Source organism: Alligator sinensis, unplaced genomic scaffold (genome assembly GCF_000455745.1).
Source record: "Alligator sinensis unplaced genomic scaffold, ASM45574v1 scaffold1219_1, whole genome shotgun sequence".
NCBI lineage: Eukaryota > Metazoa > Chordata > Crocodylia > Alligatoridae > Alligator > Alligator sinensis.
In genome coordinates this window covers 521,455-537,759 of record NW_005842599.1, presented here as the reverse complement: position 1 = coordinate 537,759, position 16,305 = coordinate 521,455, and the positions used below count along the sequence as shown (strand labels likewise).

The 16,305-nt window shown below is 41.9% G+C and overlaps 1 protein-coding gene across 1 annotated transcript in view; it reads right to left on the bottom strand.

Annotated features, from left to right (window-relative positions):
- Positions 1–547: 547 nt before the first annotated feature.
- ZC3H13 (zinc finger CCCH-type containing 13) overlaps positions 548–16,305 on the bottom strand; it is a 64,769-nt gene continuing 49,011 nt past the window's right edge. Inside the window, 5 exon segments of the mRNA XM_025214723.1 lie at positions 548–1,038; positions 1,637–1,800; positions 6,756–6,956; positions 8,056–8,202; positions 12,452–12,961. Of these exon segments, the coding sequence (XP_025070508.1) occupies positions 868–1,038; positions 1,637–1,800; positions 6,756–6,956; positions 8,056–8,202; positions 12,452–12,961 (1,193 nt within the window). The 3' untranslated portion in view covers positions 548–867.

Genomic DNA, 16,305 nt, shown 5'->3' with positions numbered 1-16,305 from the left:
GTTTGTTAACTCTTGCTTAGTTTAAACTACTGAGATGTCATTAAATATAAAAAAAAAAATTAGAGTATGTAATTGACTATCAAATACATGGGGAAAATGATAAAATGAAAATAATACTAGTCACTAAGTTTCTTCAAAAAGTGCTCAAGTAAAAGAGGCATAAAGTTTTGCATAGGCCACAGTTAAACTTAACAAACAGAACCAAAGTGGTAAAGCTCCTAATGCAAGATGCATCTGATACAGGAATATGGGATTTTTATATATATATAAGCAGACAAAGATATTCATGTTCTTTAAAAAAAGGATTCCCTAAAAAGCATATTAAGAGTTATGTTGTAAAAAGCATTTTGTTTTTTTGTAATAGAATGGGATGCCTGTCTACTAGGGAAAGGATTCTAAAAATACTTTGTGCTGACATTTTACAGAGTTGGCTAGCAACATTTCAGAGTTATGTTGATAATTTTCAAGTGAAATCAGTATGTTTATAACATCATATAAATTAATGGTCCCATGAACAATATTTTTCAGAATACAGGGAAGATACAAAAACAGTTTTCTTTAGTTTAATATCAGGCAATGTAATAGACTGCTAAAACCAGACATCTTCACATTATTACACTTGTTGCACCATAAAATTGTTTTATGTTACAGTGTAAGATTTCAGTGATATAAAATTTGCAGTGAACTGCAAACAGAGGTCTTTGTACTTTTACTGCTAATTATTTATTCCCAGACATGTAAGAATGTGTAAGAAGAGTCTTTTCCTCCATCTTTTACAGCTTCTTCCTAAACCAAAAGGTTCCCAATATCAAGAGCAGAATTACTGGTTGGAGATCAATTAGAGAGAATGCCACTATGGTCACAGGTTTAAGACACACACACTTCCTGCTGGATATTTGGTTGTGGAAGTTTACTCTCTTCTGTTTTTTCTTGCCCTGGACCTTGGCACACAGTCTTGCGTTTAAATAACCGTAGACTCAACCTTAACAAGTCACTGTCCATCACTGGAGGATTTGTGTAGGTTTGCTTTGTTGTACCCTGCTTGGATTAAAAAAAGAATTCAAAATTAGTTGTTTTTGACAAGTATCCTCAATAAATTAAAAAGTATAAGTATACATTCTTAAACATGGTTCCTTCTAACTAATTCTTGCAGCAATATTGCTATATTAGCACACAAGGAAACCTAAGCTTGGTGCAACAGCTCAAAAAAGTTTACAGGAACAAGTGTTTAGTAAACTTCCTTAGGCTTGAAAATGATACTTTAAATAACAATTTGTGCGAAAGACCATAGAATCCTAAAACATCAAAGATCAATCAGTTAACCATCTTTAAAATAACATTTAAAAAAAATAATTCTAATTATACAAATTCTAATCTGTGTAAGTGTGCCCCCAGAATTTAAATCAAACCTACCATTAGCGGCCTGGTCATAAAAAATTTCAATTAATCTTAGGCTCCAGTAAAATAAAAAACAAACCATCTCTCAATTATTTAGAGGGTAGAGGGAATGTAAATGAATAGACTAGCAACAGCAAATGCTGTATCAGAAAAAAGCTTGATCTAACTGCAGAAATATTTTGAAGTAAAGAATATATGTTTCCATGTTTTAAATATTCTGTGTAAACAATGCACTTGCCTTTTCATTCTTCACAAGCTGCCTGCGAATTGCAGAATCTCTTCTAAAGCACAGTGCTTTACAGCAAGGACCAAGGTTACTAAGAAGACCTGCTCTTTCTTCTTTCCGTACTAGTGCAGCCATATTCAAGGCCCCAAGTTCATGCTCAAAAAGATTTTCTGTATCTACAAAAGAGAAAATAAATAAACAATTGCAGAGATCAGCACATCCAAAATACTTTGCAAGTCATGAAATACATGCATTGCCTCCCCAAAGTATTAAAGTTAAGAACTGTCCTGCACCAGATTTGGAGATTCTCTCATTAGCCTTTTAAAACCAATATGCCATTTCAAAGGCTCTTCCCCCAAACAAGCCCTATGTATCAAACTTGGTATTGGAGGAAACTGACAAGGATAACTCTTGGTCATAGAGAAGGCAGTATAGGAGTGAGTGTGTTTTGTTCTTCAGCACTGGAAGGAAATGCTAGGATGGTGGTCATAACTGAGGACTAAATACTTGGACACAAGTCTGGAATGGAAGACCAAACACTGTTTATCATCAGCTAAGTGGGTGTGCAGAAGTAATACTCTCCAATCACTGTTAATCAAACAAAACAGACACAACCTATATTGCCTTTTTCTATGCAACAAAAATGGGAAATTGGGCTACATCTGGCTACTCGGAGGCAAAATACAAAGAGACAGAATACTCTTCCTCTCCCTGTACGTGTGGTTGCCACTGCCCTGCCACTGCAGAAAGGCAATGCAGATGGAAGGACAAGGGTAGTCAGGGTTGGAGGACAAGTTAGGAAGCAGACATTCTAACCAGCACATTCCTCCTGTGGCCCAAAATAACAGCATCTGTGAATGCTACTTGAAATGGAAACAAAGGTCTGTCAATACAACTAGTCGCAGTCAGCTGCAGCACGGTAGCCACAAAACAAATGTGTCAGCTACATGGCCGCTGCTTTTCAAAAGGGACCCTGAGAAGCAAGAATTCAGACTCTCAACATTCCTCTGGTCTTTTGCAGGCCAGAGCCAGGCAGCTCCTGCTTTAGTGCACGAGACTCCAGCTCCAGCTCCCTTCCACCCACCTCACCTGCCTACCTCGGCCCAGACAGCATGCACAGAGGAGAAAGAGCTGCTGGAGGCAGGGGAAGCTGAGCTGCACCAGAAGCAGCCCCACTGGGAAGCTGTGCATGCTGGCTGGGCCAGGGACAGCAGGTTCAGGCAGGGGAACAGCTCAGGCTGCCTCGGGCAGGGCTTGGCCCCATGCGAAGCACTGAGGGATAGCCGTGGGCCGGATCCATTCAACTGACAGGTGCCCCCAAAGGGCCGTATCAAGCCTGTATTTTGTTCACCACTGGTATTGAACAACCAAAAGACCCCAAATAAATAGAGTAAGTCAAAGTGGAGACTAATGCACTGAGACTACATACAGGAATACGGAGACACTTAATTCACTTCAAGAGTGATCTTTTAACCAAGCTGACCAGGCCATTTTTCAGACAAGGTAAAAGAAAAGTGAAAGATTACTCGGTATCAAGGATAGGTCAATGAAAATAGTATAGACGTTGCCAAGACAACCCAGATGGCCAGTCAGCAACCCAAGTGAGTGGCAGACACAAAAAGCAAGTTCAAAAGCTAACACTAACAGCCTGTGGAGTCTGCCAAGGTGCCAGATGCTGAGCATGTTTTGCAGCTGAGTGTTTGGTTCCTATGAGGAAATGGCAGTAAATAGTAGAGGCGGATGAAACAACTATAGATTTCAATTCATCACATGCTACAGTTTTGTTCTACAGAAAGCAAATACTAGTATGACTGTCAAAAGCAAACTTATTTTCTGTGTTCTGCATATCAACCCATTAATAGAAGCGAGAGAGCTAACATAAGAATGTGTAAGCATCTTTTTCTGGGGGGAATTTATAATGAGATGTAATAACTAAGTGATGGCAGCATTAACACTTACAAATATTAATATGCAGAAGTTGAGAAGTGAAAATATTACATCCCCATTGCAATATCAACTCACAGGTATATCTAACTCATTTCCTATTACTTCTTAGTCAATTAAGAATTTATGCCTCAATCTAGAATATATGTATAATGGCTGAATGACTGCTACAATGGGATCTTCATTTAGGCAGGCACTGGCCAAAAAATGAATCTTACACAGAGCAACTGCATGCAGGGCTTAAGCTTCTTGAAAATTGAAGCACGTGGTATAAATAGCATAAGATCTGCCATTTATTGAGTCAGAACATAGGTGCACCCTGCCCAGTATCCTATGTCACACAGGGGCAGAGTGTGGATGCTGAAAAGAAGAGTAAACTGGGTATGACCAGGCGATTTTTTTTTTTTTTTTTTTTTTTTTTACTGTTCCTCTCACTGGCAGCCTCCAGCGTTTAAGGTCTAGGAAGCTCTGATTCAGGGGCTGCATGCTCAATAGTTACTGATACCCTTTTCCTCCAAAAATCTGTCCAATCTCTCTTTGAATCTGGCTAAACTGTCAGCTTCCACAACATCTTGGGTGCAGACAGAAGTGACACTTTTTGCCATAGAAAGCAGGTCATAGCTATGACCAAACACTGGTGCAGCCCGCTTCAAAAATGGCTCATTGCAAAAAGCTAAACCCTCATTGCATGAGGGATCAGATAAAGATGTTTCAAAACAGAGCATCTTTTGTAACTTGTGTCTGCACTACCTCCCAGCCTTCAGCTGTTTTCAGAATGGGAGTGGGGGGAAGGGAGCAGAGGGAATTTGGTTGGGGGGGGAGGGGGGGGAAGGGGGAAGCCCCTGCTGGAGGGTGGGGTGGGTGTATGGAGTCGCTGCAAGGAACGGAGGCTCCAATTCACCCACCCCGCCCTCTAGTGCTGGCTGGGGAAACCCTAGAATGAGCTCCCCCTGCCCCCTTTCCGCCCTCCCATTCTGAAAACAGGACAGGCTGGCAGGAAAGAGGGGCTGTTGGTAGAAGAAACAGGCTGCAGCTAGATTCCCCTCCCCCCTGGAACCAGTAGTGAACTTCTGTTTGGTCCAGGGGATCGCTGTAACTCAGAACACTTCCTACAAAGTGTTCTCAGTTACAGAGGGGAGCTGCATTTCTGTCATTGCCCCTAGTGGCAACAAGATTCACACTTTACTTGCATGCTGTGTGAAGAAACTTCCTTTTGTTAGTTTTAAACTTACTACCTATCTATATAAAGAGTATCTGCATCAGTGCTTCTGAAACCTTGCTACACTGAAGGAAGCCCTCAGAAAATGCCAGCTCGTAGCTTTCATTTGTTTTTTTGATTGTGGAAAAATAACAGGGCAATTATTCTGTTGCAAAGAACTCAAAGACCACAACAGGTCACAATGTTTTTAACACTGTGGATTCCTATTTGAAATCTCTGGGTTTATTTTGTGAATCTTGTTTGCATGTCTAACAGTGCTAACACTGCAGCACTCTGGTTGAGAATCACTGGTCTGCACCCTATTGAAATTAAAGGAGACAGTTAATGCCTCATGGGGCAAATGCCTTCCCCTTGTTCTATAAGGCTGTATCGAGCAGGATTGTACCCATAGAATAATGGGTGCACTGCTGGAGGATCTTACTCCTACTAACATTAATTCTCTGGCCATATCCCTAGCCCCAGAGGAAGTCAGAGCACACTATTTCAGGCCTCATTCTACATTAGTCTACAGGATCGCTTTACATTTCAACTCTTGTGGTAAGGAGTCACTTAAAATGCAGATGAACTACTTAACAGGAGCACTGATAAAAAAAACCCAAACCAAACACACACAGGTTTGTCCACTCTCTTTACCATTTCAGACTGTCTGCAAAGTCAAAAAGATGCCCTGTTTTATCAACTTGCATTAAAAAAAACATGTTCACAGGCATGTAAGCTGGAAACATTTTTTTCCTTTAAAGAACTCCTAACCCACACAATAAAATAAAAACTGCCATTTGCCAATGGCAAGTGAATGGAGGGTGCTTCTCAAGGTACACTCTTAATGTTGTATTAAAAGTTTTTGCATTTAATTTCCTTGGCTAAAAAGCAGAAGCAATGGAAACAGCCCATGATTAATATGGGTATATGGTTCATGTAAGCAATGACATTCACAGAGATTAATAGGACTGGAAGGAACAAGTTCCTTTTCCTATTCTTCTCTATTGTCTGACAGCAAGTTTTCTGAGAAGGCTAAGTTAACAAGGCAGAAGCACACTGATTTACACTGTGAAGAATACAAACTGATTTTTTTTTTTTTTTAATAAATGAAGGTTTCAAAATTGCAGAAGAATAAAGAATTCAGAAAAATGTGTTATCCCTAATATTCTGTGTTTTATTTGCACCCATACTTTTCTCATCTTCAAATATTAAAAGAAAGATATAACCATATATGTGGTCTTACATTTCAGAGATAGAGGCAGTTAGCTGTGTTAGTCTGAAGTCAAGGAAGAGGCAAAGTAGATTTGCATTTTACATTCTAACTAAATCAGAAATATATAGCATAAACTTTTGTAAGCCCAAGGCACACAAAAACTCAGGCTGGCAAAAGCCTATGTTATATATCACTGATTTAGTTAGCTTATGAAGTATAAATCTACCCTGCCTTCTGCCTTAAATGTGATGTCATAGACATTCTCACAGGTTGTCCTATGCAGCTCATTTCCTTCTGATAGATTAGAGGAAAAATAAGCAGAGCCCAGTCTACACTACAGAACCACACCATAGCAAACTGCACTTAGGTGCCATGCCTGCACTGCATCCTCTTTCAGGAGAAGCACCGCACCCCCACCCCTTCCCAAATGTGAGGTTAAAACTCCAGCTATGGAGGAGCAGTGAGCGAGTGAGTGAGGCTGATGAGTGGCCTCTGTCCCTCCTGCATGAGAAAGGAGGATCACATCCCCTGGATGCCATTCCAGTGTGGAAATCAGTTTGCTCTTGTAAGATACACATCCCAATTTTGGAGAGCTAATTTTCAGGGGAAAGGGTTTGTGTAGGTATGTGAGTAAACAAAAGCTGTTTCACCTGTTCACATTTTGTTCCTCTTAAGTTCAATCTTTAATGAGGGTATTATGTAGAACAGCAACTCGTTTGTTATTTTCAGACATCTTACCAATCATAATTAGACATTTTATTCCTCAAAACAATTACCTTTAGGTTTTTCTAACACTCTCTGGCAGGTTTCTTTAATTTTGGTGAAGAGTTCAGGGCCTGCCAATCGTTTTGAAATGCCAACTCTCAACATCACAGCACCTGGTGTGAATTTTAAGAGTGCGGCACCAGGCTCCCGTGGTTCTTTTGGCTGCTTTGGCATAAGGCTTGACCAATCCACATCTATTACATCCACAGGATCTGTAAAGACGTTCAAACAGAAAACTAAGTTCTCGCATCATCAGCCCTTATTAGACATACAGCTGGTTACTTTCACCTGAAACACTTTCCAAAGGTGGATTCTGACATTTTAGAGCATTTAGACCAATGAAAAACTGAATCAGAAGGTTCCAATCAAATGTGTATGCATTTAAAAGAAAAGCCAGTTTCTATTTTTAATATTACTCTGTGTGAAACCTCTTTGGTTCTGCTGATCTGGAAACAAACCTTCAAAGGTATAAGAAACAAACTTACTATGGCTTACATACCCTCTTAAAACTCAGAACCTGGTATAACCAATATGAATTAACAAGATTTAAGTAGTTGGTGCCCACATTAACTTAAGCTGCTACTCTGCTCTGTCCCTGGTGCAGGTTCAAGAGACCAGCTGTCTTCTAAGACATATGTAGCTTACTGAAGAGCACTAGCGCTGTGGTTTGTCTGATGCATAAGGTATGTTACAGCCAATATGAATAAGGTTGATGAACCCACATAGGACTTAGAAGAAGTAGAAAAGATGTGAGGCAAGGATTTCTTAGAGTGATATATTTTATTGGATCAACTATGTAGTTGGAATAAAGCTAGACAAGCTTTCAAATGCAAGATATTTTTTGTCAGGTTGTAGAAGTAGAAAAGGCTTTTATACTAGGTTGATAAGCATTCCATTCATAAAGGTAGACGAATCTAGGAATCTGTACAGCATCTCTGAAGTTTCCATTCCTTTAAAATAAACCCAGTTCCAATCAATATTAACTAATGAATGGGGTAAATGAAACAATGGTTTATAAAAGGCGCAGCCTGCTCTTTTAGCACCTATGGAACAAAAACTAAGCACGCTTCAAAATATAGGTCCCCGACTGTATTTGGGAAACGCATAATACTTTTTTGGTTTTACTGATCACTACAAAACAAATCAAGAATTATGTTAATAAGTGTATGAACTCTATTGTGTAGTCAGAACAGCTTTTATGCCTTGTTTCAACTTGACATTTTTACAGTAGCACCAATGTACAAAGCACCATTCCAAAGAGAAAGATCTTTGCATTCCACCCCTAGTGAAAAAAGTTTTGCTATATTTTACCAGGCATCTTCTCATCCTCCTGTTGATCCTCCCTCTTTTCAGCATCCCCTGCCAGGATTTCATCCAGTTCATCATCACTGATTGGTTCGTATTCTCCAGCACCAGATACCAGTGAATGCACGTCATCTATCTTGGTTTCATCTTCTTCTAGAGAGAGAAATTCAGCGTTAAACTGATTTTTCTTGATTTTTAAACACTGCAAAAAACTGGAGTAAATACAGGCTCGAGCAAGTAAATACATTTTCCTTTGGGATGAGTGGGGGAGAGTGGAAATGCATTCACAGCACAAGGATATGCCTTAAATCCTGGAACTGGATAAAACACTTTTTCTTACCCGTCTTGTGGCAAATGAAAGGTGGAATTTCATTTGCTCGTATCAACTTCTCCTTGAAAAAAAAAAATGTATGCAACATGCATGCACAAGGTCAAATTCATAAGGCATGTGCTTGGCGGCTAAGCAACATGCAGACATCTCTCCAGCAACAGACCACCTCACTCCTACACAGCATGAAATTGCAGAACAAGAAATCATTCATAGACTGGATTGTGTGTATGGTCTAAATCAGTGGTGCTCAACCTTTTTGGCAGGCCGGCCAGATGGGCATTACCTAGGGCATTCCCCAGGCCATCCACGGGCCGGATCTAGTTTGGGATCCCTATATGGCATGAAGCTGTTGTGGCAAGGTCTCATCCAGCCACGTGGAGGCAGAAGCTCCAACCTGGCTGGGGGGGGGTGGAGGGGATCATGACCCAGCCCTGTGGGGAAAGGTAGCATGGTGCAGCCCCTTGAAGGGGAAGGGGACTTGACCTACTCCCACAGATGGCGGAAAGAGGGTTTGACCTGGCCCCACAGGGGGTGGGAAAGGGAAAGTAGCTTGGCCTCATTCAGCTAGGGGGAGGGAGTGCGACCTGACCCCAAGCTGCTGCATGGGGCTTGGGGTTTGGCCACTGTCCCCCTGCAGTCAAATTTCCCCGTGGACCTCATTTGGTCCATGGGCTGAAGGCGGTGCACCCTGGTCTAAACAGACTATCAATTTTTAACCCATTACCTTTTGTAACCCCTAAGTCCCAATGGTTTTACTGTTTTGTTTACTGCCTTACCACTTTCAGCAGTATCCTCTCTCCTTTACTCCCCTCTTCTTTATTTTTTATATTTAAATCACTGCTTCTATTTGAACACCTGTCCTCTGCTAGTCCTTTCATAGCATCTGAGGAAGACAGATGTTGTTCATGAAAGGTTATGCAACACAAAATTAACTAGTCTGTAAGATACAACTCTGCCCTGCCTAAAGGTTAATGTGCAAGAGTCCAATTTCATGTTACACATCAAGGTCCATATTCTTTTCAGAGCCGCTTCAACCCAGGAGTCTAAGACTAGAATTTGGCTTCTTGGGTCTGGAAAAAAAGAGAACAGTAGCAAGAAAAACAAGACCAGTGCAAGCTAAAGTAGCTTAATTCCACATATACCTTCACTTGAACCTCCAAAATCCTTTGTGCAGGGCTTGAATAAAGTTACACCAGACTTCCTTAGTTTCTGTTGTGTTTATTAATTTGTGACCGATGTACTTAGAATAAATGCCTGACGTTTGATCCTTACAGTAAGAGAAACCACATTACTCAACTACAACACAGCTATGGTCATCTTACAATTTAAGAAAAAAAAGGTAGGGCTACACTTTCCCCCTTCAAAATTGAATGTCTATCCAAAACAAAAAGGGTATCAAGCACAGACTGCTTGCAACCCAGAGTCCACCACCAAGAAGAGGCATGTGCAAAAGGTGGTATCTCCCAACACTGCTCAGATGACACCAGTTAGAATTTATAGCTACCTTTTTCCTTCCAGAATGGAGCAGAAACGCTTTTGCCTCCACCCCCAGAAGTGAAATTCTCTGTGCAGAGATGCATCAAGGTTACAGTCTACTGGCACTTTATACAATTTGCTTAAAAAAAAAAATCTAGAAATCAATGTGGAAAACTAAGTGAAAGACATGATCGTATGAGTGTAAATTAACTACTCAGAACACCTGTCAGTGCTTTACAGGGAATACTGCATCTTTGGCATTATTAAAGCCTACCCTTGAAACAAACATATTAAAGGTTCAACACATCATCATAATTAAGTAATTAAATCTTCACACATTTTACGTTAGATATATGTTAGTCACTGGCCTAAAAAAATAGCTGGTGTTGCACCAACATCATCAGATTTGAAAATTGTCATAAGACAGTTTTCTGTTCTCTCCAAAGGGCGATACTGGGGTCTACTCTACATTTTGTACTAGGTCTTGATTTAATATTCATTAAGTCACCAGATTTTCCCACACCTATGTACATAAGCAGAGAAGACCATACTTTAAATATGGATATATGTGCAATTTACTACCTACCAAAACGTATTTTAATTAAAGTTTTAAATATTTAACAGCAGCATTTTAGTCTGCTAAAAAAGGCCATACAATTAAGGACATAAATATTAAGTTTTATATAGACATTTAGTGATAGCCTCATTTTTAAGAGTGCTAGTTTTATATAACTCCCAAATGCAGTTTTAGAGCCTTTCGGAATGCAACACAAGATCTATCAGAGAATACTTAATGGGAATTCATATCAAATCACTTTGCAAGCAGTCTCCTTGAGAGCTAGGCTTGAGAACACTTCTAACATCCAAGGCAAATCCAGCTAATGTCCCCTCTTTGATATAATGGAAGCCTTTCATCACTCTGTCTAAACTTTCCCAAAAGACCTTCCCAGAATACTGCGTTCAGATTCTTCTGTTCACAGATCTAACAGCCTCTTCTAATCCTTAAAAACCTGCCACTCCTACGAATAATGGACACGGAGGTCTAAGGTTTCCCACATTCACCCGTCTTTCTCTTTGCCAATACCTGTATTTGTATGGACAAGCATAACCATTTCACTGATGACCTACCAGAAAGTTTCTTAATTATGCCGTATACCAAGGAACTAATCTGTGAACAGTTAACAGTACAACATATACACAACTGGTCCACCACCATCACCCTGCATCCCTCTACACTAGGGGTTTTCAACCTTTTTTGGTTAGCGTACCCCTGGCGGCCGATGAGTGCGTGTGTGGGGGGGAATCCCCCATGGCGAAATCAAAAGTGGCAGAGGCAAAACCGGAAGTGCCCCCACTTCTCAGTGCTGCCGCCGTGTACCCCCTGGGGCCTTCCCAAGTACTGCCACGAGTACGCTTACCCCTGGTTGACAACCCCTGCTCTACACAGACCAAGGTTGCACCACAGAGCCATACACTGGATATAGGTCCATGCACCCTAGCTCCAGAACCAAAAGCAGTATAACTGAATTAACACAATACTGTGCTTAGGCTGAACCTCTTAGCCAAGGCACTGTGTTGTGCTGATACAGTGGTTCCCAACCTTTTTTTGCTGTGTCCCGCTGCTGGGAGCAGAGTGTAGTGGCAGCAGGGGAGCTCCCGGCACGTGGCATGGCTCATTCTGCGTGCATGGCACCGCCAGCATTGCCCCCACGACCTTCATTTGGGTCGTGACTTGAGGCTGGGAACTGCTGCACTAATACATCTATACTGATTCCAGAATTAATGTGCATGGAGCTACCTGAGGCTCTCTCTATGGTGTTGCCTTTTGCTGTGTATCTTTACATTTGCAACACTCAAGCTACTCAAGTCTCCCTCAGTCGTCAGCCCCCTCCCCGCATTTCTTTCTTTTTTTTTTTTTTTAAATCAAAACCTCTTTTTTTCTGGTGCCAGAAAAAGCTAGCAAATTCAAGTAACATTGAATAAACTGACTTTGCTGGAGTTATACTTGCACAAGACCACTGTCAAGAACTACAGAAATCTTCATTCTATAAAATACAACCATTAGTTCTGTGGCAACTGGGTCTCCCAAATATCAACAAATGCTATTTTTAATAAAGCAACTTTCAAAATATGATGTAGGACAATAAGCAAAAGTTACTTAAAGGGAAGCTCATCTGCTTCCACACTTAAAATGCCTTTTCTTCTACAGTTCTCCATTTTGACTGTCCTCACCAATACACTCATTGCCACACTAAGAAAAAGGCCAATAATGTACAAGGATGATGAGAAAAAGAGGATTTCTGTTCTTTAAACAACTGACTGTTCAGAAGCGTGGTGCCCGAGCAAATTATACCTTCTTTCATTTATGCTTATTTGCCTTTAGAAGCATGCAATTAGTGAAGCACATGGTAAAAAAGATGCTCATAGGAACTCTCTTGTATGGTATCTGTTTTCACAGTGAAAAAGCTGGAGCCAATATGCATATCAAAGAGTGACCTTTAAGGAGAAAATTATTCTAATATAATGTAACTTAGTGTTATGTTAAAAGGGGAAGAAGTAAAACCAACAATCTAGTTTCTTTCCAGAATATCTCACCTTCTACACTCTCTCCTTTTTCAGCCTCATTCCCATCTTCAAATCCTTGTAAAGCCCCCAAGTCTTTTTCTGTCCTTTCCTTCTCTGAAGTTGCAGTGTCCCGGCAAGTCCCATCAAACTCCTTTTCATGATCTCTGTCCAGTTTGGGTTCACTGTGTTTTGTTGACTCTTTCTGAGATGAAATGTCAAGAGTTCTGTCTCTGTCTCTTTCTGTAGTATCAGGAAGCTGCCTCTCGCGCTCTCTCTCCATCTCTCTCCTTTTTTCCCTCTCTCTTTCACGCTCCCTGATTCTATCACGGTCTCTGTTCCGTGGCCAATCTTTATCTACATCTCTGTCCCATTCTCTCTGCCTTCCATCTCTCCTTTCTCTTTCTCGTTCACGATCATGCTCATGGCGATCTCGGTCTTGAAGCCTCTCCCTGCTATCAAAGGACCCAGATCTAGAATGGACCTGACGATCCGATTCGGGAGAACTTCTTCTTGAACTGTGACTTCTTGAATCTTGACGATCTGAATAAAATATTTTAAAAAGATGCAAAATTAGAGCAAGTAAATGCTGTATACATTTAGCTGCACTAAAGTAGGCAAAATCCAACCCTGTAAAGCCTATGATATCAAAATTGATCTTTGCAGCTGTCTGAATATTACATGTTAAGATTAAACACAATCTTAAAATGCCTTTCTAAAAATCACTTATATGTATCTGATTTTCTTCAATTTCAATCTTGGCAAATCTTATCCTACAGACCAAACATTTTTCAGTAGCTACAACACTACCTTAGAAGCTAGAAACATTTTCATATTTTGCCTCTTTAAACAAGAGGGAAAAAAGTATGCAATCACTTTTAAAAATCTGCCATGTTAAAATGCAGTAAAGCTTGTATTATCATCATTTGCTACCCAAGCAAAAGATGATTTTTATACCATTTGCTTTTCACAGACTGAACTGTTATCATAAAACTATCAGAAGTTTAAAGTCTGGTTTTGTGAAAAAAGTAGCCTAAACGGAAAAAAAACCCCACAACAAAAATACTGAAAGCAGAAGAATCCTAATATGGAAGAAAAAAAATCTTATCTGGAATTTTCTCCTGAATGTTGGTATCAGAAACCTTGTCAAAGGCATCTAAGTATTGATTTGGAATTAAAAGGATTTTTGTTGTTGGTCTATTTTTTTTTCAGATGGGGACCGCATCTCTCATCTCTGCCACAAACTTCCTGGGTAATTTTCACTAAATTTAGGCCCCCTCTACACATTACATGTACTACATAATTACCTGGTTAATTGTAGGCCTGTGTGAGTCGGCAGTGATCAAATCTGGCTTTGGATCCGGCCGCTTTGGATGGCAGCAATCCGATCCGGGGCTCCGGATCGGGTTTGTGCCTCGATCCGGCCCAAGCAGCTTCGAAGCCGCCTCGGAGATCCGGCCATAGGGTATAATGGGGGAATCAATGAAATATCTATAACTTTGTTGTTTTTTTGTCTCATTTGGATGAAACTTACAGGGATGGTAGCCTCTGCTGAGAGCATAAAACCTGCCAAGTTTCAAGAAGATTGGTGCAGGGGTTTGGGGGGAACTGGACCCCAAATTCATTAAATCCAAACTCATGTCACAGCTGTGTGTTACAACACGAGGGTGAAAACTGCAGGGGTGGCAGCTCTTACTAAATCCACAAAGCCTGCCAAGTTTCAAGAAGATCGGTGCAGGGGTTTTGGGGGAACTGCACCTCAAGCTGTGGACAAGCAAAACTTGTGACATGGGTGACACTCCATGTGTTAAGGCGCAGCAGGGTGACAGCTCCAGGGATGGTGGCCCCTGGCCCCCTGCCCCAGCCATGACGCCTGCCAGCTGTCGAGATGGGTGCAGGGGGTGTTTGAGGCCCTGCACCCCTAGCTGCTGATGGCCAAAACTCATGCCAAGACTGTCTTGGGGCAGTTGATTGTCTGTATTGAGTCTTTCCTCTCCTTAGTCTGGTTTTGTAGGTGCTAATTGATGGCAATTAACTGGCTACATTAGCTAGGTCCTGTGTATTGAGCTGGTCCCTGAGTGAATCATGATTGATTGATTGATTGGTAACTGGTAACACAGTAGCTTAGCAGCCAGGCCTGAAGTAGTGTGCCCCAAGACAGAGACAGTCAGTCCCACAAACACCCATGGCATGAGTTTTGCCTGTCAGCAGCTAGGGGTGCAGGGCCCCAGAACCCCCCTGCACCGATCTCCTTGACAGCTGGCAGGCGTTGTGGCTGCAGCAAGGGCCACCATTTCTGCAGCTGTCACCCTACTGCGCCTTAACACACACAGTGTTACCCATAGCACGAGTTTTGCTTGTCTGCAGCTTGAGGGGCAGTTCCCCCCAAACCCCTGCACCAATCTTCTTGAAACTTGGCAGGCTTCATGCTCTCTGCAGAGTCCACCAAACCTGAAATTTTCATCCAAATTGGACACAAACCAACAAAGTTACAGATATTTTATTGTTTCCCCATTGTACCCTATAGCCGGATCTCCGAGGTGGCTCCGAACCACTTCGGGAAGCCTAACGAGGCCAGTGCTTCAACCTGAATATCCTGCTTCGGATCCTGAAGCGTCCGACGCTTCTCTGGATCTGAAGCTCTGTCCAAGGCCTTGCACAGCCCTAGTTGTAATTGCACAATTAATTTAGACCATCTAATAATCGCTACGTGTAAATTAATTATCATGCCATAAAAAGATTAGAGGTGCACTGATACATCAATCCGATATCAGATTGGCACCGCTATAAAGAAAATTGTCTGCTCTGGAAATCTGCCTGATATGGCCAATAATTTGGTCGATAAATGGCCCATGCATGTGTGCAACCACAGCGCAGCTGGTGTGGTGGATGGGGAAGGGAACGGGCGTGTGGGGTAGATCAAGGTCCTCGCAGTGAGGGAGGAGTGGAGCCTGGGGCAGGTGCTGGGGAAAGTGCTACCCTGCCAGAGCAGGGCAGGCCTGGGACTGAGCCATGGGCCATGCGGGGGGCGCAGGGGCAGCTCCTGCCGCTGCGTGCCACTTCTGCAGGAGCTGATGGCCCGATGGCTCCTTAGGCGTTCACCTGCTGGCTCCTGCCTCTCGTCCGGGAGGGCATGCGGGGTCGGGGGGGAAGGGGAGGAGGGAGAAGAAGGTGTGCCCCCAGATCTGCGCAGGGCCAGGGCTGCACCAAGCTTTCCAAGCTGCTGGCTGGCATCAGAAATCAGATCGATATCAGCCAATATGCGTCCTTAAAAATAGGCCATCAGTATCAGCTCCAAAAATCTCTACCAGTGCACCTCTAAAAAAGATCCATCGAGCTATGAATTTAGAGCTGGAAAATATGTATTAACTTGATAGCTGTTTTCTATCCAGCATTAATTTGCATGTGTAGCATTGCTGTGCCCCCACAGCTGGGAGCCAAGTCAGCTGAGGGAACTCCCAGTCATGGCACCATCCCATGGGCTGCCACAGAGGGGAGTCTCAGCAGGAGCAGGAGCTAGTGCAGGGGGAGCCTGGGATCAGAATCCTGGGGTGCCCCTACACCAGCAATAAGGTGTGATAAAATCTGATGCGGATCCCACAACCACACCTCCTGCATTAAAATTTACCCACCAAGAACCACAAAGCCTATTGACTTCAGTGCAAGTTTCCTGCAATAAACACTGAACTGGAGAGAAGGCATGTACATTTTAACTTCATGCACATAATTTCAGATTTCAATACTAAAATTAATTTCAATTTGTCTATAATTTGAAAAGAACAGTTTATCATAAAACTACCTCTGCACAGTGTTAGCATAAAAACCTTTCTAAATTTACAAGTTTAATTAGAGCCATATGTGTGTTCTACAGCCTGCCCCCTCTCCCC